We start from the raw sequence: 25,946 nt of genomic DNA on the forward strand, positions 1-25,946 counted from the left end.
CCAACCCAGGAATCAAACCTGCATCTCCTATATTGCAGGCTGATTCTTTACCAACTGAGCTACAAGGGAAGTCTTCTGAAGAGTCTAAACGAATCTAAAGGTTTGGAAAGGTTGAAAAGTAACCTAATATTCACAATAGGGGATTATTGGAGTAAATTGTGGTCCATTTTAGGTGATGGAATGGGCTTCCCTGGTGGCTCAGAGGTTAAAGCATCTGCCTGCAATGTGGGAGACCTGGGTTTGATCCCTGGGTCTGGAAGATCCCCTGGAGAAGGAAAAGGCAATCCACTCCGCTATTCTTGCCTGGAGAATCCCATGGACGGAGGAGTCTGGTAGGCTGCACTCCATGGGGTCGCAAAGAGTTGGACACGACTGAGCAACTTCACTTTCACTTTAGGTGATGGAATATTATTCTGCAATAAAACACTGGGGATTGACATAGTATATTTGCTAGAGTTTGCAGGAAGGATTCCAATGAGCAATTCACATCTTCACCACCAAATTTCTGGACCAACTGAGGAATCAGACAGATGAATCTCAAATTATATCTTTATTGCTGAAAGGGATTGGTAGAGAATATAACTTTAGGTAAGGGATCAATGAACTAATTTTTAAAATTCCACAATTAAATGTACTTTCCTGTTCTCAGGCACAGATGAATAACTGTCAGCTTCCCCCACCCACCCCTACTCATCACAGGGTAGGAGAGGCACTTTAGCATATGGCCAGGAATGAACCAGAATGCATCCTCTCTGCAGGCATGAAGAGTGGGAGTGTGGTGCAAGATGAAGAAGTTTGAAATTAATTGCCCTTATCCTTCTCCCAATCTCACCAATCTGAGAACTCATGATGGGAAGGTAGAGATAAAGAGAACCCAGGAGTATCAGTCTCAATAAGGCTCCAAAAGGAAATCTGAAGAGCAAATATAGGTGTGCTACCCAGCAATATTGTATATAATGAAAACCATTTTAGGATAGAGGTTATATTTAAAGAAGGCGAGACTCCAAACTCAGGACTAAGGCAACTCCAAACTAAGGCAAGGAGAGAAAGTTGCTTGTTATTTCAGAGAAGGAGAAAGACAAGTGAGGGATGGAATAAAATGACTGATGGCATTCACTTCCCAGGGGAACACTTTCTAAAACTTGCCCCAAATGCAACAACAAATGCTTTGCACAAGTGGATTTGGGGGAGAAATCCACAAAATCTTGGGTTTTGCTGCTAGATGAAATGTAGTACAGAACCCAAAGCCAGCAGGGATAGACACAGCAGAGTGGAAGCAGAAAGAAGTGTGGGGATATAAGCCCTAAGACACACAGACATCATGCGGGTGAAGGAGGACTCTCATACAGCTGTGAAATATAGGTCCCAGTCCAGTTTAACCACAACCACCTGACAGCTAACATTCATGTTACACATGTATTTCTTCACATAAGAGACTGAAAGAACTTCCTCTAAGTTCTGGACCCAAAGTACAGTGCACAGACCAGCAAGGTCAGCATCTCCTGGAAGCTTGTTAGACATGCAAAATCTGCATACCCACTGAATCAGAGTCACATTTTCACAAGATCCCCTGGTGATTTCCATGCAAATGAGAATTTTGAGAAGCTCTTCTCTAAACCATTAACTATGCCGAAAGAGAGATTTTAGGTAATTTTTTGTCATTACTGGAATTTACTGTGTCTTTCACTTTTTTCTACAATGACTAATTATTAACTTTTATAAATGGTTTTTAAAGACCTGTTACTGAACTTCTAGTTCCAGCTTTGCTTTTCCCTGGAAACTGTTCAACATACAACCGTAAGATAACCACAAAAGGTAGGAAGAAAGTGGGCTGGTTAGGGGCCCCAGACCTTAAAGAATGATCCTGTGGTGAGTTCCCTGGATTTTCCTTTTACCTCTCAAGATGAGTGCTATAGAAGACTGTACGCCAGAATAGTCAACAAGCAGAGAGAGACAGAAGCCTACTCTCTCATTAAAGGACTGGAGGAGGGGAAGCTCAGCAGGGATGTAGTGAAGAAACCCATACTTAGGGATAGCATTGGCCCAGTCTGCCTAGCAGCATAGGGAGAAATCAGGGATGGGGGAAGTCTGTCCTTCCCAGGTCCCACCCATCAGGAACAGCAGGTCTCAGTCTACCAGCAGCCGTTGTTGATAGTAGGACCTGGGTGACTGACATATCTCATGTCCTGCAACAGCAGTGAGTTTGTTCTCTGCTTCCAATGGTAGCACCAGCAGAACCTGGTTGGTGAGACCTAGCATTCAAGATAGCCAGAAGGCCCAGAGTGCCAGCCTTCCACACTGCAGCAGAAAACAGACCAGGATCAGTATCTCTTGACCCTACACCCATGGTAGTGAACCACTAATCCAGCAGCAGAAGATGAACCAGTCTCAGAGTCTCTTCTTTTTTTCTTGTTTCCTCTCTGCATCACTTATTTCCACCATTTTATCTTCCAAGTCACTTATCCTCTCTTCTGCTTCATTTCTTCTACTATTGGCTCCCTCCAGAGTGCTTTTAATCTCAGCTATTGCAGTATTTATTATTGATTGACTCTTCTTAATGTCTTCCAGGTCCTTGTTAAACATTTCTTGCATCTTCTCATTCCTTGTCTCTGGTCTGTTTATCTGTAACTCCATCAAGATTTTGGATCATCTTTACTATCATTATTCTGAATTCTTTTTCAGGTAGACTTCTATCTCCTGTTCTTTGGTTTGGTTTGTTGGGTTTTTATCGTGTTCCTTCACCTGCTGAATATTTCTCTGCCCTTTCACTTTGTTTAGATTGCTGTGTTTGTGGTACCCTTTCTGCAGGCTCGGAGTTCATGGTTAATCTTAATTGTGGAATCTGCTCCCTGTGGGTGGGGTTGGACCAGTGGTGTGTCAACACTTTGTTTGGAGGAGCTTGCATCTGTGTTCTAGTGAGTGGAGGTGGATCTCTTCTTTCTGGAGTGCTATGAAATGTCCAATGGTGAGTTTTGGGGTGTCTATGTATTTGGCATGGCTTTGGGCAGCCTTTCTCTTAATGTTCAGGTTGTGTTCCTGCTTTGCTGAAGAATTAGCATGGTGTGTCTTGCACTGGAACTTGTTGGCTCTTGGGTGGAGCTTGATTTCAGTGTAGGTATGGAGACTTTTGGGTGAGCTCTTATCTATTAATGTCCCCTGGAGCCAGGAGTTTTCTGATGTTCTAAAGTTCTGGAGTTAAGCCTTCTGTCTCTGGCTTTCAGTCTTTTTCTTATAGTAGCCTTAAGACCACTCCTTTTGAAAAGATTGGGTTGCCTTTCTGGGTGCCTGGTGTACTTCACCAGCATTCAGAAGTTGTTTTGTGGAAGCTGTTTAACATTCAAACGATCTTTTGATGAATTTTTGGGGAGAAAGTGGTCTCCCTGTCCTATTCCTCTGTCATCTTGGGACTGCTCCCGATCTTAGTTTTTTGAATGTTTAGTTTTACGCCAGCTTTTCCACTCTCCTCTTCACCTTTATCTCAAGGCTTTTCAGTTCCTCTTCACTTTCTGCTGTAAGGGCCATTTCATCTGCATATCGGAGGTTATTGATATTTTCTTCTGGCAATCCTGATTCCAGCTTGTGTTTCATCCAGCCTGGCATCTCACATGATGTACTCTGCATATAAGTTAAATAAGCAGTGTGACAGTATGTAACCTTGATGTACTACTTTCCTAATTTGGAAACAGCCCATTGTTCCATGTCCAGTTCTAACTGTTGCTTCTTGACCTGCATACAGGTCTCTCAAGAGACAGGTAAAGTGGTCTGGTATTCCCATCTCTTGAAGAAGTTTCCAGTTTGTTGTGATCCATATAGTTAAAGCCTTTCAGTTCACACATGAGGTGGCCGAAGAACCGGAGTTTCAGCTTTAGCATAATTCCTTCCAAAGAAATCCCAGGGCTGATCTCCTTCAGAATGGACTGGTTTTAGCATAGTCAAATTTAGTAGGTTAAAATGAAAATTTTTTCTCACAGTTCAGAAGCCAGAAGTTTAAAATCAAGATGTCAGCAAGATTGATTCCTTTTCCTGGGAAAAAAAAAAAAAAAGTTGTCCTATCCCTCTTTCCTACCTGTGGTGGTTGATGCAATCCTTGGCATTCCTTCACTTACAGATGTATTTCTCAACTATTTGCCTCCATTGCACATGCTTTCCTCCGTGTATGTCTACCCTTCTCTTCTCTTACAAGCTCTCTTTAGATTGAAGATCCACTCTGTTAATCCAAGTTGATCTCATTTCAAGATTCTTTACTTAATTATGTCTTCAAAGACACTTTTTACAAACAAATTCTCATTCACAAGTTCCATGGATTTGGACATGAAATATCTTTTTAGGGAGTTGCCATTCAAACCACTACAATTACTGAATATGACTAGATTTGTCTATCTCTATTATTTTGCTTTCTTGCTGAATTGACTCTTTTATTATAATGAAATGTCCCTCTTTACCTTTCATAATATTTCTTTGGTTAAAATCTATTTTATAATATTAATATAGAAATATTGACATTCTTTTTCTGATTTTGTATTACCTATGCTTCAAATCTTTTACTTTCATCCGTTCTTTGTCTTACATTTAAAATTTATCAGGGGATACCCTGGAAGTTCAGTGGTTAGGACTGTTTACTCTCACTGCTGAGAGCCTGAGTTCAATCCCTGGTCAGGAAACTAAGAGCAAGCTTGCAAGCTGCCCAGCATGACCAAAAAATAAAAATAAAATAAAATTTATCTCTTGTAAACATCATATACTCATATTTTGATGTTTAATTCACCCTGAAAATCTTTGCCTTTAATCGAAATGCTTAGAATATTTCAAATTAATATAATTACTTATATAGTGAGGTTTAAGTCTAGCATCTTGTTATTTAATTTTTGTTTAACTTTTTCCTTTATTCTTCCTTTCTAACATTTTTAAATTAATCATTTTTATTATCTGATTTTGTCTCCTCAAGTAAATTTTGTTATTTTATTTATTTGTATATTTTATTATCCTAGAGACTGCAATATAGATCCTTGATTTATTAGAATTGAATTTATCTTAATTATAACCTATTATAATTATATAATCTATTATAAATAATGATTTTACCACCTCCCAAACAATGCAAGAACCCATGGCAATCTCAAATCCATTTATGTCCTCCTGCCATTTCCTACTGTTTTTTACATACATTTTGTATCTCACAAGACATTATAGTTGCTACTTTTATAAAAGTTGTATTTATTTATATTTATCCACATGTTAACTCTGTTATACTTCTTCCATATTACATTTCTATCATTTCTATGTGACACTATTTTCCTTCAGCCTAAAGAATAATTTTTAAGCATTTCTGTATTATAAGTCTGGCAACAAATGTTTTAAAATTTTTTCTAAGTATGATTCCTTTGAAAGTTATCTTCTCTGTTTTCTGACTGCTTTTAAAATTGCTTCTGATTTTTTACAATATCAATAATGCATCTAGGTAGGGATTTCTTTGTATTTGTTTTTTGGGGTTTGTATTATGTCTTGAATTTGTGGTTCGATGTATTTCATCAGTTTTGGAAAAATCTCTATCATTACTTCTTCACATGTTGTTTATGCACTATTATCTCTCTCCCGTCATTGTGGGGACGCCTTAGTTTTTAAACTTCAACATGTGCTTATCCTTATTCCTCTATTCTACAAGACTGTTACTCTCCTGTCTGTATTTATGTTTCTTTTGTTGCTCTGTGTTTTTGATGTTTTCTTCTATTCTAATTTCCAATGATTAAATTTTCAACTGTATCTAAACTGCCACTAATCTTATCCAGAAAACAAAGATCATGGCATCTGGTCCCATCACTTCATGGGAAATAGATGGGGAAACAGTGGAAACAGTGTCAGACTTTATTTTTTTGGGCTCCAGAATCACTGCAGATGGTGACTTCAGCCATGAAATTAAAAGACGCTTACTCCTTGGAAGGAAAGCTATGATCAACCTAGATAGCATATTCAAAAGCAGAGACACTACTTTGCTGACTAAGGTCCGTCTAGTCAAGGCTATGGTTTTTCCCGTGGTCATGTATGGATGTGAGAGTTGGACTGTGAAGAAGGCTGAGTGCCGAAGAATTGATGCTTTTGAAATGTGGTGTTGGAGAAGACTCTTGAGAATCCCTTGGACTGCAAGGAGATCCAACCAGTCCATTCTGAAGGAGATCAGACCTGTGATTTCTTTGGAAGGAGTGATGCTAAAGCTGAAACTCCAGTACTTTGGTCACCTCATGCAAAGAGCTGACTCATTGGAAAAGACTTTGAAGCTGGGAGGGATTGGGGGCAGGAGGAGAAAGGGATGACCGAGGATGAGATGGCTGGATGGCATCACTGACTCGATGGACATGAATCTGAGTGAACTCCGGGAGCTGGTGATGGACAGGGAGGCCTGGCGTGCTGTGATTCATGGGGTCGCAAAGAGTCGGACACACCTGAGCGACTGAACTGAACTGAACTGAATCTTATCCAAATTCAGAATTTCAGTTAACTGCATTTTGTAACTGTAGAACTTTTACTAGGTTCTTTCAAAATTTGCCCTGTCACTTCAATTGTTTTTAATTTTTCCAAAAATTTCCATTTTGTTAATTTTATCCTTTATTATTAGTAGTAATATAGTTTTTAAAAATCTGATAACAAAAATTCCAATATCTGGAGTCCTGATGGGTCAGTTTCTATTGTCAGTGGCTATGCTAGCTTTTGTTCTTGTTATTTTACTCGTTCAAGTGCCTGGTTACTCTTAATTGTGTATCAGGAATGATATTTGCAAGCTTTTCTGTAGAAATAAATTCAAGATTTTGGATGACTTATTTTCTTTCAGAGAGGGATTTTATTGTTGCTGTTGTTTCTGCCAGGTTCCTGGGACCCTAGCAATCTGAGACTTTGATTCAATTTCAAAAACTAATTTTTCTGGGCCACCAGTGCTTGAAGAATAATTCTAATAATCTTGAGTCACAGAGCCTGGTTTTTTGAAGTCTCAATACATATCAGGAGATATTAATAAAATTTCTAATTTGAAGGCCCTGAACTGCAATTTTTTCCTTTGACTCAAAGTGAAAGTGAAAGTCATTCAGCTGTGGCTGACTCTTTGAGACCCCATGGACCATACAGTCCAGGGAATTCTCTAGGCCAGAATACTGGAGTGGGTAGCCTTTCCTTTCTCTAGGGTATCATGCCAACCCAGGGATTAAACCCAGGTCTCCCACATTGCAGGCAGGTTCTTTACCAGCTAAGCCACACGGGAAGCCCTTGTAGGGGCTTCCCTGGAGTGGGTAGCCTAAATACTCCTAAATACTGCAGTGGGTAGCCTATCCCTTCTCCAGCAGATCTTCCCGACCCCGGAATGGAACTGGGGTCTCCTGCATTGCAGGTGGATTCTTTACCAGCTAAGCTTTCAGGGAAGCCCTGATATCAGGAAAGCCTTTGACTCAATGAGCCTATCAAATGCCACCTCCTGAGTCAACTAATTTTCCCAAAGGAAAAGCAGCTCAAATGCTTGATTCTTTCCTGGATTTTCATCTTCTATGAGACCATAGTCCCTCATTTGTTAGCACCCTGATACATATTTTATATTTTTGCAGCATTTCTTGTTTTTCTCTGGAGGTAAGTGGGAAATGGGTGGAGAGATAATTGATGTCAATTATTGAAATTACCAGAAGCAAAAGCTTCCTTAAGAATTTTCATTTTTAAGTTTGTTTTAGAAATTTGGTTGATGTTACTCATTTGTTATATAGTGTTAGAAAAATACAACTTTTTCCATGTCCTGTCATGTGTTATGTCCTACTTTTACATTTAAAACTGTATCTGACATTTCTTGCAGGTTACTCTGTGGTCACTTTTATAGGGGTATACTATTATGAAATCAAACTTAGGCTTGATAAAATAAATTGGTAAGTTTCCTCCTTTATATTCAAAATTACATTTAGACGTATATACTACATGAAACTATGATATAACTTCTTTGTGAATTTTTTTTTATTTTTACAAGTTTCTTGGTCTATACTAGCTTTCTATATCTACTTTAGTGAATATTAGTAATTTATATTTCTATTGACATCATTTAGATTTTCAAAATATTCAGCATAGTCTACAGCTTCATAAATTTTCTCATGCTTACCCAAATGTACTCAAATTGTATTTAGGCATGACCATGTAAATTAAAACTTTGTAAAAGCTTTATCTAGATTAGCAAAGGTTCAAAGCTAATAATAAAGGTAAAATAAAGATAGTTACCATTTAGTGACTCATTTGATTTCTCTCAATAGTCATTTTAATTCACTGCTTTCCATTTCCCTAGGCATTCTTTGTGGGCCACTCCCAGGCATTACCAATGGAGATTTCAATAGCGCCAACAGGGAATATTTTAAGTATGAAACAGTGGTGACCTACCACTGCAATTTTGGAGAGAGTAGGCAAAAGCTGATTGACCTCATGGGTGAACTGTCAATATATTGCAACAGCGAAGACAAGTGAGCATCTGGAGCAGACCTCCCCTCCAGTGCATTATATCTATTAAATGCACACCTCTAGTCATTGAAAATTTAATAAAGATGTCTGAGAACAAAAGTTTTTTTTTTCTTCTTCTTATATGAAACCATGAGTTTTATGTGTCAGTCTGGCTTTACCATGAAAGGAGTCTCCATTGTTCATTTCCAGTCCCAAAATATGTGGGAGCTGGGGCTGCCCAGTTGCTCCAGGGGTGAGTCTGACTGAGGCCATGAAGGTGCCTACAAATGATACGAGTTGTAGGAGGATAAGGAGATTTGTTTTTGTCCTGGAGGGAAGATGTGTAATGAGCAGTGTGTAAGAGTACATTTTCTTGGGAGGAAACATGAAATAAAGCAGCCATGTGCATATGTGTACATGTTCAAACTCAGAAGCAAAGATAAATCAGGGCAAAGAATGCACAATCTCCTTGCTATTCTTATAAACAAATTTTCTGCACATATCACCACTGATACTCTCTATAATCTGTTACTCGTTTTTTTAAGTTAAAATGATCTTAAAAAATTCATTAGTTACTCTTGAGTACTGTAAGTGCTAATACATAATGAGTCCTCTTGTTAAGCACCATTATATAGTCTATGTGAAGTGAAAGTGAAAGTCGCTCAGTTGTGTCCAACTCTTTGTGACTCCATGGATTATACAGTCCAGGGAATTCTCTAGGCCAGAATACTGAAGTGGGTAGCCTTTCCTTTCTCCAGGGGATCTGCCCAACCCAGGTATCAAACTCAGGTCTCCTGCATTGCAGGCGGATTCTTTACCAACCGAATCACAAGTGAAGCCCAAGAATACTGGAGTGGATAGTCTACCCTCCTCCAGTGGATCTCCCAGGCCCTGGAATGGAACTGGAGTCTCCTGCATTGCAGGCAGATTCTTTACCAAGTGAGCTATCAGGTCAGCCCTTGCACTTAATTATTAAAATAAAGGCATGAGGTAGTTAATATTCTTTTCACATTTTACAGAGAAAGTGAGTCTTAGGTTAGATAACTGTTCAAGATTATTAAGATAGTAACTATGGGGCTGACTGTGGCTCAGATCATGAACTCCTTATTGCCAAATTCAGACTTAAATTGAAGAAAGTGTGGAAAGCCACCAGACCATTCAGGTATGACCTAAATCAAATCTCTTAGGGCCATACAGTGGAAGTGAGAAATAGATTTAAGGGGCTAGATCTGATAGACAGAGTACCTGATGAACTATGGACAGAGGTTCGTGACATTGTACAGGAGACAGGTCTCAAGACCACCCCCAAGAAAAAGAAATGCAAAAAAGTAAAATCACTGTCTGAGGAGACCTTACAAATAGCTTTGAAAAGAAGGGAAGCCAAAATCAAAGGAGAAAAGGAAAGATATACCCATTTGAATGCAGAGTTTCAAAGAATAGAAAGGAGAGATAAGAAAGCCTTCCTCAGTGATCAGTGCAAAGAAATAGAGGAAAATAATAGAATGGGAAAGACTAGAGATCTCTTCAAGAAAATTAGAGATACCAAGGGAACATTTCATGCAAAGATGGGTTCAATAAAGGACAGAAATGGTATGGGCCTAACAGAAGCAGAAGATATTAAAAAGAGGTGGCAAAAATACACAGAAGAATGTACAAAAAAGACCTTCAAGACCCAGATAATCACGATGGTGTGATCACTCACACTCACCTAGAGCCAGACATCCTGGAATGTGAAGTCATTCACATTAGGACTTGAGGAAGCATCAGTACAAACAAAGCTCATGGAGGTAATGGAATACCAGTTGAGCTATTTCAAATCCTGAAAGATGATGCTGTGAAAGTGCTGCACTCAATATGCCAGCAAATTTGGAAAACTCAGCAGTGGCCACAGGACTGGAAAAGGTCAGTTTTCATTCCTATCCCAGAGGAAGGCAAAGCCAAAGAATGCTCAAACTACCACACAATTGCACTCATCTAACACTCTAGTAAAGTAATGCTCAAAATTCTCTAAGCCAGGCTTCAGCAATATATGAACCGTGAACTTCCAGATGTTCAAGCTGGTTTTAGAAAAGGCAGAGGAGCCAAAGATCAAATTGCCAACATCTGTTGGATCATCAAAAAAGCAAGAGAGTTTCAGAAAATCATCTCTTTTTGCTTTATTGACTATGCCAAAGCCTTTGACTGTGTGGACCACAAAAAACTGTGGAAAATTCTGAAAGAGATGGGAATACCAGAACACCTGGCCTGCCTCTTGAGAAACCTGTATGCAGGACAGGAAGCAACAGTTAGAACTAAACATGGAACAACAGACTGGTTCCAAATTGGAAAAGGAGTATGTCAAGGCTGCATATTGTCATCCTGCTTATTTAACTTCTATGCAGAGTACATCATTAGAAACGCTCAGCTGGAAGAAGCACAAGCTGGAATCAAGATTGCTGGGAGAAGTATCAATAACCTCAGATACGCAGATGACACCACCCTTTAGGGCAGAAAGTGAAGAACTAAAGAGCCTCTTGATGAAAGTGAAAGAGGAGAGTGAAAAAGTTGGCTTAAAGCTCAACATTCAGAGAACTAAGATAATGGCATCTGGTCCCATCAGTTCGTGGCAAATAGACAGGGAAACAATGAAACAGTGTCAGACTTTATTTTGGGGGGCTCCAAAATCACTGCAGATAGTGACTGCAACAATGCAATTAAAAGGCGCTTACTCCTTGAAAGGAAAGTTATGACCAACCTAGACAGCATATTAAAAAGCAGAGACATTACTTTGTCAAAAAAGGTCTATCAAGTCAAGGCTATTGTTTTTCCCGTGGTCATGTATGGACGTGAGATTTGGACTGTGAAGAAAGCTGAGCGCCGAAGAATTGATTCTTTTGAACTGTGGTTTTGGAGAAGACTCTTGAGAGTCCCTTGGATTTCAAGGAGATCCAACCAGTCCATCCTAACGCAGATCAGTCTTGGGTGTTCATTGGAAAGACTGATTTTGAAGCTGAAACTCCAATATTTTGGCCACCTGATGCAAAGAGCTGACTCATTTGAAAAGACCCTGATACTGGGAAAGATTGAAGGCAGAAGTAGAAGGGGATGACAGAGGATGAGATGATTCAATGGCATCAACAACTCAACTTAAATGGATTTTGGTAGACTCCGGGAGTTGGTGATGGACAGGGTGGCCTGGCATGCTACAGTTCATGGGGTCGCAAAGTGTTGGACATGACTGAGCAACTGAACCAAACTGAACTATGGGGAGGACCAGAATCTAAGTGTACCTGATTCTAGAGCTGTGAAAATAAAAAACTAGTCTATATATTTTAAGAAGTGAGGGGTTTAGTGCATGTAGTAAGTGTTAAAACGGCAGGAAGAGCTAAAGGAGGCAGGAAATGTTACCAGAGCTCAGGAACCTGCCATTTCCTCTGGACTAGAGCACAGGTGCCTGAAACTGTCAGTGAACAGGTATTTCCTTCAGCTGCTCATGCTGCAGAAGCTGCCACTGCTGCCAGAAGGCAGCTGAAGTTGCTGGAGCATGCAGTCATTGCCATTGCTGGAATTAAAGTTGCTGCTAAGAAAGAGCCATCAATTGCCACCTCCTGAGCCTGTCCACAAGAATGACTTCTATCATCTTCCTGCCTTTTAATCCAGTATATATGCCTTCAACTGTCAGCTTAACCAGGACACAGCTGATAAGAAAGACAATTTTAGCTTTCAGGCTTGTAGCCTCAGCAGTCAAAGGAGAATGCAGAAGTGTGAGGCTTAGTCAACAGAGATTTAACCAGCATGGTACTTAAATATCACACTACAGTGCACTTATTAATCAAGGGAAACAAGGGACTGATGAGCCCTGAAATTTGATATTACAACATCAGAGTATTTACAAAGTCCTTAAAGGGGTAATTTATTATAGTGCAATGCCCCATTTTATTCTTGAGAAGTCTAAAGTCTAGGCTAAGAAACTGACCTGACTTAAGCCAAGCTGAAATGACTTTTCACATTACTACAGTTTTACATAATTTAAGAGATTCCAGTGTATTCTGATTATGGGTTCAAACCAACTATATATAGCGACAGAGACTCAGATACAAATAATGGTATGGAATATGCAGTCTTGCTATGAGAACTGTAGGCTTTTTAGAAGATTTCACTCAATGATTCTCTTTTCATTGGAATGAGATGAATGCTTGAGGAGGACTTGGCTCTAGAGAGTGCAGAGAGGAGACCGATTTTCTCTGCTAAAACATGGCAGGTGGCCACTGCAGAGTTGGAAAGAGATGTCTGAATTTTGTTGGTCACAGCATAGTGTGATAGGTGATTGGACAACATGTTGGATGAGATTTGGGCACAAGCATTGCTTATTGCCAAGAAGGTGGATATAAATTGATGATGGCTTTCTAGAAAGGAGGTATGAAGATACAAAAATCCATCAATCTAACAACTGTGTACTGAGTGAACAGTGATATTAATAGACTGAAATGTGGACAGGAACTCTCTGCTATGTCATCTCAGGAGTGTGCTTTAGATGGAAAACCATGAACCGAGTATGTCTCAGTTCTAGTCACTGTTCTGCAGTGTATCAGTTCTTTTAACAAGACTCTCTTTCTCTCTCTGTTTAAATTTGCCATCAATAAAATGTTAGTCTACCGCAACTGTCAAAACATATAGACATATGGTTATGAGCCTCTTGGCTAGCTCATCAATGAGGAAAAGTTATTTTCACACAATTAAGAGCACTTTGTTTCTCTTTCTCCAGTATGTCAGCCACCTCCAGAAATTCTGCATGGTAAGCACACTCCAAGCCACAAGGATGACTTTTCTTCTGGACAGGAAGTGTTCTATAGCCCTGCTATGACCTCAGAGGGACTGATTCTCTATGCTGCGCATCCCAGGGAGATAGGAGCCTGGCAGCCCCCCAGTGTGCCTATACTCTCTGGTTTGCAGATCAATCTCTTTGTCTCTCATGGGAAATCTCATTCCTGTTTGTTTTTTTTTTTTTTCCTAGTGAAATCTTGTGCTGACTTTCTGTACTAATTTCCTAATGGAAGTGTACTCTTCACACTTAATTTCCACCTTGGAACAAAAGTATCCTTCATTCGTGATGAGGGATGAGTGTGAGCTGATTGGCCTGCTGAACGCTGAAACTGATCTTCATTTAAAAAAGGGTTTAGTGTGATTTGGGAAAAAAAGGAAATATTCAGAGGTATTAAGTTTGGGAAGTATATATGGAAAGTAAGAGTGAGGAACAGGTGGAACTAATAACATGAGATATGAAGGAAAACCTGAAACATAAATGGCAAGTTCGAAAACACACATACAGCTACTAGTTATGAACATATATCGGTGACACATTAAGTGGAGAAATCATACTCTCCAAGCATTAAAGAAAAAGAGCAATTTTCAGGCATAAAAGAAAAAGAGCCATTTTCAGAGATCCAGGAAAAGATTGATATGTGAGAAAAGCTTATTAAAAATAACTGAGATCATTTAAGAATTATTTCAGAAATCTTTTAACCATCAAAAGTAAATTTTGTAGTAGGAGTGAAGCTATAATTATAGTTCATCCAATCATATGTCACCTGGTTAGTAACAGGCTAAGGGCTCTGAAATGGGATTATGGTGGCTGATGTTAATGTTTTAACTAAGGTCATTCACTTGTTTATCGGAATCTTAGGCCCATCACAGCATGCACATCTCTACATGGGAAGTATAAAGCATGAGCAATAAAGCGCCTGATCTCAAAATGTTCCAAAGAATCCTTTCCAGCAGCCAAATACCAGCACCTAATAAATGTAGGAACCATGAGGGCCCAGTCTTACCTGGTGGCTCAGTGATAAAGAATCCACTTGCAATGCAGGAGATGCAAGAGACATAGGTTCGATCCCTGGGTCAGGAAGATCCCTTGGTAGAGGAAATAGCAACCCATTTCAGTGTTTTTGCCAGGGAAAATCCCATGGACAGAGGAGCCTGGTGGGCTACAGTCTATAGGGTTGCAAAGAGTTGGACATGATTGAGCCACTGAGCACACACATACTCAAGGGTTCAACATACAATGAGAACTTTGGAAGACTTTGTACCAGAATTATTTCCAATCTCCTTTCATTTTTGCTCCCAGGATATTCACACTTACTCTTTTGTAGCCCAACATGTGAACTTTCCAAATCACTACCACAAATATAGAGATAAAAGAATAGTCATTGTTCTCTTCCAGATATTCTTTGCTTTATTAATCCAGACTGGCAGCTGCTTTACTAGCTGTTCCAGTGCCTACACTTGGAGGATGTTTTATTCTAATAATGACTATGAGACGATTTATCAGCATGGGATGCTCAGAGAGAGACTGATTTCTCTGAGTCTGGATCCAGGATCAAGGAGATGGCAGCTATGCTACCAATACCTTCTTCATCTTTGGCTGGGTCTGTATAATATGACCATTTAACTGTGCTTTGCTGTTATCCCTCACTCTTCCGGAAGCTGTGACTTTTCAAGACTGATGTAGCGTCTGCACCCTTGCCACCTGCTGGTTTCAGATCCTCAAACTGATGAGATTTTTGCAAATAAAATAGCATTTTGGTTGAAACTATTCCCATATTCACAAATATTTACTTCCTTAGATTCCAGTTAAAAGGAAGTTCTGCTAGTTACTGTCTCTTGGTAGAAATGGGAAAGCCTTTGAAATAGCAGTGCTTCAGTGAATGTGCATAGACGGGATAACACTGAAGGCCTATCTCTCCCTTTAATCTATTTGTAACTTGACTCCTGGCCTCTCCAGCAGTTGTTTCCCTACTTTCTAATTCTAATTATTGACAAGTATTTGCTCATTTTATGAGTATTTTATTGTGATTAAATTTGTTGTAATTCACTTTCAAGTGCATCATATGTTTTGGGAACCATCTGATCAGGCTCTGCCGTTTAGAATTCTTTGTTTAACATGATAAATCCTGCTGTAGTTTGCCTCTAAATCAGGAAAGATTAGCTAATGTCAAGCTTTGACCAATTTATTATTTTCTTCTTTCTTTTGTTTAATGTCATTGAAGTACTCTATGGTTTTTGCAGTTGCTAATATACAAGTATAAAACATTCATGCATTTAATTCAATTTATTGAGCATATTCTCTGTGTTTGATGTTCTTCCAGGCACTGGTGTTATAGCAGTGAACAAGATGAGCAAACTCCCTGTGTTTTTATACTTAAATGGAGAGGTGGTACAAGTAGGAAAAAAAATTAAAGTAATTTTTATGGAGATTGTAGATCAAAGCAGTGCAGGAATATGGGGAAAATGGGGAGCAACATTACACAGGCTGAGCTGTTTGCTGCTGCTTCTGCTGCTAAGTTGCTTCAGTCGTGTCCGACTCTGTGCGATTCCGTAGACGGCAGCCCACCAGGCTCCCCCGTCCCTGGGATTTTCCAGGCAAGAACACCAGAGTGGGTTGCCATTTCCTTCTCCAATGCATGAAAGTGAAAGTGAAGTCGCTCAGTCGTGTCCGACTCTTCGATACCCCATCGACTGCAGCCTACCAGGCTCCTCCATCCATGGGATTTTCCAGGCAAGAATACTGGAGTGGGGTGCTATCGTCTTTTCCGGCTGAGCTGTTTAAGACTCCTTAAATTCTCAGAACTTGTATCTAGGTAATTATGCTGAAAGATTCAGGAACAATAAGCTGATTAAAACATGAGTCTCCAATATGCAATGATTAGATGATTATTATGTGTGGAATACATACGTAGAAATCTTCCTGAGAATGTAAGCTCCTTGGAAGACAAGGAATTTATCTATGTTCTTCACCATTTTATCACCAGACCCTGATGAATGGCTGACACAGAATAAGTACTCAATTAATATACATTGAGTAAATGAATGACTTATCCTCCAAGAGATCCTTTTGCTTCTTTAAAAGTTTTGGTACTTAACTAAAGGTGTAAATTTCTCTATTCAGAATACTTAAAAGCCTGGAAGATTCAGGACAAGCAATTTCTTTTATGTAGTTTTAAGCAAAAATTGAGATTGAAATCTCAGTTGATCTAGTCCATTCTGTGTTTTTAGATAGTACCAACCATAGCACCCTATGGCTGCAGATTACCTCTGGTGAAAACTCTTCAATAAAACATACCTTTTACTTTCTTTCCAGAAATTTTGTGTCCAAATCAACCTGATATCCTTAGTTGGAGACACAGAGGAAAACCTCTGGAAGCCTTTCCTTTTGGAAAAGAAGTAAGTTATACGTGTGACCTGCACCTGGAAAGGGATGAGCTTCAGCCTCACTGGGGAGAGCACCATCTGCTGCACCAGTGACAGCCAGGGGAAAGGAATCTGGAAAGGTCCTGCCCCTCTCTGCACACTTCCAGCTTAGTGCACACTACCCTGCGTTCCAAAAGGCTTCAGAATATCTAAACAAGACTCTCCAAATTTCCGTAATCACAAGGTGGTGTTTATTTGTGCACTTGACAAAATTAAATGCCAAATCAATAATAAATAGTTTTAAGAGACATCAACATGTAAGATTCTGATGATCTTTGGTTCTAGTCACTCAGTCGTGTCTCTCTGTGACCCCATGGACTATAGCCCACCAGGGTCCTCTGTCCATGGCATTCTTCAGGGAATAATACTGAAGCGGATTGCCATTTCCTTCTTCAGGAGATCTTCCTGACCCAGGGATTGAACTAGGCTTCCTGCATTGCAGATTGTGGAAGCAGGTGTTGTGCTAAACAATACATCTTTTTGATTATTTTATTTATATATTTAACTCTGTCAGGTCTTGGTTGCAGCATGAGGAATCTTTGTAGAGTCAGGTGGGGTCGTTTGCTGCTGTGCACAAGCTGTTTAGTTGTGAAGCCACGGTTCAATAGTTGCTGTGCTTGGGCCCCAGAGCACAAGGTTTTGGTAGCTGTGGTATGCAGTCTCTCTAGTTGTGGCACGTGGGCTCCAGAGACACATACTCAGCAATTTCAGTGTTCAGCCTTGTTGTTACATAGTGTGTGGGATCACAGTTCCCCAATCAGGGATGGAACCTAAATCCCCTGTATTGCGAAGATAATTCTTAACCACCGGACCACCAGGAAATCCATCTAATTAGAATTAGAAGCAAAATGTTGTCAAAGTATAGGAACTTAAAGAAAATATCGTTGAACCTAAATTGGGGTAAATTGACCATCTTCATAGATTTTGGCAAGAAACACAGACCAGCAGAAAACAAAGCATGCAAAATTGTTATTAATAGCCTATTTGGCTGGAGAATGCTGTGCATTCCCTATGAAAATTGGACTACATTGTAAACTAAACACAAAGATTGTTTTAGCCAATATGGGCTATGTGTGTGTATGCTCAGTCATGTCCGACAGACTGAGCCAGACATTCTTCTGTCCATGGAATGTTTCAGGCAAGAATACTGGAGTGGGTACCCATTTCCTTCTCCAGGGGATCTTCCTGACTCGGGGCAGAACCTGGGTCTTTTGCATCTTCTGAATTGGCAAGCAGGTTCTTTACCATCTGAACCAAATTCTAAGTGAGTAGAAGGCTGACTTGCTCCTTAGCTTTACACTAATTTCAGCTGTTGAAGTTTTCCTTCTCTGGTGAAAAGAAAAAACAAAAAACAAAGAAACATAAACTCAATGAGAAAATGCATGAGAGTGTATTCCTAAGGTCTGGAGAAGGTTTCCTAAGGTAACCAACACCACGAAGACATGAACATTCAGAAAGTGAAGACAGAAGGAGAAAGGGAATTGTTGAAATGACTCTTTCACATAACATATTCACTGCTGGAGATCTCTGAAAGAAAAGAGTGGTTCTCAAAAGAAACAGACCAAGAACAGACACTCAAGTCATTTTTGTCCTCACTCTTCTCCATAAACACCACGGTTTCAACATGGGGTTTCCTAATGTGCCTGCTTACAAATACAGAGACCTAGTATAGATTCACTGAATTAAAAGCAAGAGGCAATCATCTAAATTCTGAGATTTTTTTTTTTTTCACCTGACTGAGGGCAAAAGGAGGAGAGGGAGTTGGAGTATGAGATAGCTAGATTGAATCACTGATGCAATGGACATGAACTTGGGCAAACTTCTAGAGATGGTGAGGGACAGGGATGCAAAGAGTCAGACATGACTGGACGGCTGAACAATAACAATAACCTGTACTGAGATGGCAGCCATTATTTTACCAGGCAGACTTTTTAGACTGGAGATCTGCCAGACCATCTTCATGTTCATTTGGCCTTTGGTAGTGGAGAAGGCAATGGCACCCCACTTCAGTACTCTTGTCTGGAAAATCCCATGGACAGAGGAACCTGGTAGGCTGCAGTCCATGGGGTCGCTAAGAGTCAGACACGACTGAGTGACTTCACTTTCACTCTTCGCTTTCATGCATTGGAGAAGGAAATGGCAACCCACTCCAATGTTCTTGCCTTGAGAATCCCGGGGATGGGGGAGCCTGGTGGGCTGCTGTCTATGGTGTCGCACAGAGTCGGACACGACTGAAGCGACTTAGCAGCAGCAGCAGCGGTGGTGGTGGTTTAGTCACTAAGTCATGTCCAATTCTTGCGACCCCATGGACTAGGAACCTACCAGCCTCCTCTGTCCAGTAGGTTCTGTTTATAAGGGGAAATTCCTCGAACTAGAATCTAGTTATACCTAATATTCAAGTTCTAAGTTAAAAAAGAAACTGGCAATACAGATCAAAATATATCCTGTAAAGGATAAATAAATTGAAATATATTGAAAATAAATCAAATTTTCATATTGAGGATAAGTATTTAATTATGTTGAAGAGATAATAAATTGGTTTGCAAATCTTCAGACAGAATTGTCTGGGTGCAGAATTGTATCTAGCATAACTTTCACTATATGAAAAAAAAATGAAAGGGAAGAAGAGAGCTCAGTAGAAACTAAAGGAGAAATTATCAAAACAAAATGGAAATGATTTCTATTTTTCAAAGTATATATACATTTTTTTGATTTCCTGCTAATTGAATACAAAGTAAGTCTTTGCTCATTGAGCCTAGAGCTATAGGCACAGGGTTTTAAAGCTAAAGCTAGACTTTTATTCAACATACACATCAAACCATGTTTTCTTATAATAACTGTAGATTTGCTGTTATTGTTGGTTTCATTTTGAGGAGATAATATTTATTACCTCATTGTTTTGCAATGGCTTTCCTAGGAATCAGACCTAGAAAGCTAGTGATTGCTTCCAAGTTTCAGAAAACATCTTGAGTTCTGCATTCATGCTTATAAGCCCTCTACTGGGGTTTTGATGCACTGAAGTACATAGACACCAAACCAGGTGGAAGCTGGGCAGAAACACTCTCTCTGTCTCCCTGAAAATGTGGAACATTGAATGGGAGCTGTCTTTTACAGTAAATGCTATAAATAGAAGGTCCAGATAGCAAAATAGACTTCCAGATAGTTTGTTTTCTAATGGATACATGCACAGGCACATTATCTTCAAAGATTACAGGCACATTATCTTTCCAAAATAAAAGTTTATTTTGTGTGACCTCAAATCTAATACTAGAGAAAGAAGAATGGCATTAGGTATCTTTTTTTAAACTCTTATGTTCTTGAGCTTTTGGTCCCTAAGTCACTGTAATGCCCTAGATCATTTCCAATTTGCCAAATTGAATATCCAAACCAATGAAACTGAGTTTCCCATTGGGACATCATTAATGTATGAATGCTATCCTGAGTACCATGGGAAATCATTCTCTATCACGTGTCTACAAAATCTCACATAGTCAAGTGCCAAAGATGTCTGTAAATGTGAGTAAACCTATCACTGGTATGTTCCCATGGTGTCAAAGTATCAATAAGATCATATATAATTTTTCCAAATTTTAGTGATAAGGCAATTTTGTCAAACATGTGCAATCAGGCAGATGTAATAGTTGGTCTTACAGGTTATCTCTAATAATTTGTTGTAATGCTTATTTCATAAGAAAGTTTCAAGGAATATTTGCAGGAAAACTCCATTTGTTACAGGGAAGTAAATAATGAATTACTCAAGATAAGGGAAAAAATATATTTCAGAAGATGCAAACTGTTTGAATAAATAGGAAAGAAAAATTACACTGGTGGGACACATGTAATTTTATATTTTAATAAGAAATTAGAGGCAAATCTAGAGTGGAGATCTCTTTGAAAGTGATGCTTAGTGGGTGGCTAATTCTGAGACAATCTGGTGAGGTTCTGCAAGATGTAAAAATCTATAGAACCATCAGAATTGCATGTGCTTTTCTGAAAGTAATAGTCAGATGGGAATAACTTGTTATACACTATCAAAAGTTCAGATTAGTCTACCTGACTCCAATTCTGTTTCTTTCCCAAGGAAAATCATATTAAACTCCCATGAATGGTGTGGCTCACAGAGACGTAGACACCCACTTGGATCCAGAGTCAATTTTTTCTTGTAATAGAGGGTGATTTGCAAGCAACAGCTCTTGGTTCAAGAATTGCAGGACAGAAATTCTACTTTCTGGGCATATCTCAGAAAGGAGGACTAGGCTGTTTCCATCTGCTCTTAAGAAGGTTGAAGACAGATTTTCAACACCTAATTGAAATGAAGAAAGGTATAATAAGATTTGAGGAAAAATCTGTATCCTTGCTGGAAACCAGAACAGTGCATACAACAAAAGTTAGGTGTTCACTAGGTAGAAAGTAAGAAAATGAGAAAATGTGGAGAGGGCACAGGCAAACCATACACAGAGCCTGAACCCAGAGAGGACATTGCTCTAAGAAAGAGAAGATCATGAAGCAGCCGTGTAGAAAGCAGATCTTAAAGGTGATGTCGCTGCTTGTTTGCTAGGGATGCCATAACAACGCGTGACAAACTGGATTGCTCAGAACAACAATAAATTTTATTCTTTTACAGTTTTGGAGTCTAGAAGTAAAAATTCAACATGTCAGCAGAACATGTTCCCTCCAAAGCCTCTGAGGCAGGATGTCTTCTTGATTTTTTTTCCCCCAGATTATGTTAATCTCAGGCCTTCCTTGGCCTTTTACACATCACTCAGGTTTTTGTCTCTGTCTTCCCATGGCCATCTTTGCTCTGTGTCTGCATCTTCACATGACACTCTCTTCTCTCTGTGGGTCTTGATGTCCAAGTTTCTTTTTTTATATGTACTCCAATCTTTTCAATTAGGGCACAGCCTAATGAGATCATATTAATAGGATTATGTCTACAACTACCTTATTTCCAAATAATGTCACATTCACCGTCATTGGGGGTTAGATTTTCAACACACATTTTTAGGGAACACTATTCAACCCACACCAGAGATCCTATGAAAATGTCAGACCTTATGTTTACTGGGCAGCAGTCCCACCTTTGGTGCTTACTGTTGCTCAGCATATGGTGCAATCTCAATCTCACTCCCAGTGGGAACTGGTTAGAAAAAACTGGTGAATCTATACTGACCTGATGAACACCCCAAAATAGCTTGTGGCCCTCAGCAACTTTGCTAACAAAGACTTTACTGATCATAGAATCTATAACCCAAAAAAATAAGATTAGGATAAATGTGAACACTTCTTTCTCCAAGTGCAATGTATACATTCTCTGACAGTATCCTCTTTTTCGTGTGTATTAGTGAATAAAAGTGACCCTCTCAATGGTATAAAATAAAAACCATTGATCTTATGATATATTACAGGTTTGCATATGAACAAAAAGCACGAATGTCAGACTAAGAAAATCTGGATAAACACACTGGATATTGTAGAAAATTGGAGACTAATAGAAAAATTCATCAAATTCTCCTAGAATTAAGCAAAAGGAGAAAGAAGAAAAGAGAAGCTATGTATAAAAGAGTAAGATGATTCAAAATACATGTAACAAAAGTTCCAGAAGGGAAAACAGTAAGTCCATACCTAGCCATTACTAGAGAATATTCTGTATCTCAGGGAAAAATGAGAAAAAAATTGAGTGCAGATGGGAAATTAATAAGCATAATATCTGCAAAAGAAATTTATATATGTTGACATCACATTAATCCTTCACAACACTAATTTGCAGAAGATAGAGTTTCTATTGTTTTATTAACATTTAGAGACTACATATATACATTAAAATATAAGCAAGGACCAAAAAAATAACACCTGTATACTTTCCAGGAAGCATACTTCCCAGGAGAAAGAAAAGATAAATTCATGCAATCATAAGTATTTTTAAAGGATAATGATGAGTACTGGTGAGGTAGAAAATTGGCAAAAACAAAACTGGCAGAAACAAATTTCAAAAAATGTTGTATTTTCAACAAAGTTATAGAAGTAAATACAATAACAGAACTAGTTGTTAAATAGTGAAACTTTGCAATGTAATCATAATTTAAAAACAATTTCTAAAGTCATAAACTATATCCATAAAACTAGAAAATGAAAGGAAAAAAACCCACAGGCTACATTTTTATCTTATAAGAGATGGATTGTTGTTGATATTCAGTCACTAAGTCATGTCTGACTATCTGAGACTCCATGGAGTGTAGCACACCAGGCTTCCCAATCTCTCATTATCTCTCCAAGTCTGAACAACCTTATGTCCATTAAATTGGTGATGCCATCCAACTATCTCATTCTTGGTCACCCTCTACTCTTTTTGCCTTCAATCTTTCCCAGCATCGGAATCTTTTCCAATGAGTCAGTTGTTCTCATCAGGTGGCCAAAGTATTGGAGTTTCAGCTTTAGCTTAAGTCCTTCCAATGGGTATTCAGTGTTGCTTTTCTTTGGGGTTGACTGGTTTGATCTCCTTGTTGTGCAAGAAACTCTCAAGAGTCTTCTGCAGCACCACAATTCAAAACTATCAATTCTTTGGTGCTCAGCCTTCCTTATAGTCCAACTCTCATGTCCATACTGGAAAGACCATAGCTTTAACTAGATAGACCTTTGTCAGAAAAATGATGTCTTTGCTTTTTAACATGCTGTCTATGTTTGTATAGCTTTCTTTCCAAGAAGCAAGTGATTTTTAAATTTCATGGCTGCAGTCACCATCCGCAGTGACTTTGGAGCCCAAGAAGAGAAATCTGTCATTGCTTCCACTCCCCCCTCCCTTTTATTTGCCATAAAATGAAAGGACCAGATGGCATGATCTTCTTTATTTGAATGTTGAGTTATAAGCCAGCTTTTCACTCTCCTCTTTCACTTTCATCAAGACGCTCTTTAGTTCCTCTTTGCTTTCTGCCATTACAGTGGTGTCATCTGTATAGCTAAGGTTATTGATATTTCTCCCAGCACTTTTTAAAAATAAATCTATATAGCTTTATTAAGACAAAAAATTGACAGTATTGCTATGAAGTTTACATTTAAACAAAAGTTTTCACAGAAACCTAACACATGTGGCTCAGATGGTAAAGCATCTGCCTGCAACATGGGCGACACTGAGTTGGGAAGATTTCCTGGAGAAGGAAATGGCAACCCATTCCAGTACTCTTGCCTGGAGAATCCCATGGACAGAGGAGCCTAGTAGGTTACAGTCCATGGGGTCGCAAAGAGTCAGACACGACTGAGAGACTTCACTTTTCACTTTAATTTTTCCTAGATGAAGGTCTAGACGATGTCAGGAACTGATGGATCTCATGATTCAAGACAGCATTTTGTATTTTAGTCCATTCTTAGGATTAAAAAATTTGTTTTGTTTTAAAGTGAACCACTGCCCCAGTATGAAAATTAAATCTTCTCCTGAGACCAGGGCTTTTGAAATCATTCAGCTCTTGAACTTGTGCTGTCAATGACTGAACCCTGCCACTGATGGTTTCAAAGTTCAAAAAACAGAGGCTCCAAGAGTTTTCCACCCTATGAGCAATGGCCCTTTTCTTTCCCTACTTGCCTCCCTCCTATACCACACTCTGCCCTTCCCTAAATACTTCACCAGTGGTTTGGATGGAGAAGCTGATATTTATAACTTCAAAATAGGAAAAGAAAGGCTTGTCAATTTCATGAATTAGCACCTCTAAGACATAATGATCTGCCTGTGTATACACTCCAATAAAACTTTTCCTCCTCAACCAATTTCCATCCCCTAAACGGTAGCTTTGATAGCTTCTTAGTTCTTTGTTGGGAACCACAAGCTCAGGCAGAGAATACCTTGGCTTCTAAGTTTCAGGCATTCACAGCTTTTAAACAGTCTCTCATTTAGGTTACCAATGACATTTTTTCGAAAGTATACAATATTATGGACACAGGACCCAATTATCATTAGTTGTTCTTTCCTTTGTTTCACCATTTCCCCGAATTTTAACAAAAATGATCCTAACTCATCTCCCTGCTTTCCCACCCCATTCCACCCACCCCAAATAATACACCAGTAACAGACAAAATATAGACACATGCCACGCTGTAAAGATGTGGAGTTAACACTATCGGGAAGAAGGTTGTGTGGGTTGTGGAGTCGCTCTTTGTAGATCTACAGTGTCTCTTGCTCTCCCATACCCTATTCTGCATTTTCCCCTTCATAGGAAGCCTTTGCTTTTGTTAAAGCAAAGTTCAGAACAGGTTGCCTTGAAACACTGACCCTCCCTCCCCTCCAGCGGGATGGGTGTGCAAACTACACAGCATGAAACGGCTTTAAAGCACTTGGGCTGCTGTAGGCCACAGAAACTAGACTGGCTCTTCAAAGGACAACTTCTCAAACCGCCTTTATGCTGTCAAGACAAGTAGAACTTCTTTCCCCACTTGAAACCCACAGTTGGATATGACAGGGGCTGGTATTCAAGAGAGTTAATTCTTGTCATTTTTTTGTCATCATCCTCTGAGGGGTAAGAATGCCATGTCAGCCTTTCCTCATAGAAGGGTACGACTACTTGTGGGCACTTGACATTGGCTTCCTTGGCAGGGACCAGGTCAGCCTCATTAGAGTTCATTTCATCAGGAACATGAGTTCTCCACTGGAGTCTGTATCTCCAGTAATCCACTCTGGTTTCAAACCCCAGGCAAAGCCTTGTGGCTTTTCTGACTTTTTTTTTTTTTTCCTTCTTTGGTTTGCTCTCCTGCCCCTTTTCTTCCGAATCAGAATCAGCTTTGTGCTTACCTCTCTCTGATTTTTTCAGTCTTGTGTGCTCTTTTCTGTGACTGCAGAAACTCAGCAATGAGGTCAGGGCAATCCGGGTTCTCTTCTGGTTCCCAATGTGGTATCCTCATCTGAGAACCCCTTCCGCTTTAGGAGATACTCCTCTTTGCCCTTTACCACTTGATGGTTTAGAACTTTTTCCAACACATATTCTTCTTCCTCTTCTAGCACCTCCTCTACTTTCTTCTTGTTTTGTTTTCTCCCTCATAGTGCCCGCCAGCTTTCTGGTATAAAGGATGATGCTGCTCGGGTCTTGCAGTCATCAACCCTCCCTACGCTGGTTCAAGCATCCAGACTGTCCTGTCCATCCTCTTCCAAATTTATTATGTTTCCTCCCCAGCCCAATCCCCCAGCCATCCACCCAACCGGCGTAGCACTGTCTTGGTCTACTCAGGCTGAAAAGCGGCCCTCCTTCTCCCAGCAATCTTGATTCCAACTTCTAACTCTTCCAGTCTGCCAT

At 39.5% G+C, this 25,946-nt stretch overlaps 1 protein-coding gene and 1 pseudogene across 1 annotated transcript in view; one reads left to right on the top strand and one right to left on the bottom strand.

The window, feature by feature from the left end:
- Nucleotides 1-16,786, top strand: part of LOC102187247 (complement receptor type 1) — a 38,780-nt gene extending 21,994 nt beyond the window's left edge. The window contains 8 exon segments of the mRNA XM_018059933.1: nt 8,300-8,467; nt 8,470-8,568; nt 8,636-8,701; nt 13,193-13,276; nt 13,279-13,356; nt 13,442-13,534; nt 16,565-16,673; nt 16,675-16,786. Coding sequence (XP_017915422.1) covers nt 8,300-8,467; nt 8,470-8,568; nt 8,636-8,701; nt 13,193-13,276; nt 13,279-13,356; nt 13,442-13,534; nt 16,565-16,673; nt 16,675-16,786 — 809 coding nt within the window.
- Nucleotides 25,065-25,946, bottom strand: LOC102187513 (annotated as a pseudogene).

The sequence above is a fragment of the Capra hircus genome, chromosome 16, assembly GCF_001704415.2.
Source record: "Capra hircus breed San Clemente chromosome 16, ASM170441v1, whole genome shotgun sequence".
Taxonomy (NCBI): domain Eukaryota; kingdom Metazoa; phylum Chordata; class Mammalia; order Artiodactyla; family Bovidae; genus Capra; species Capra hircus.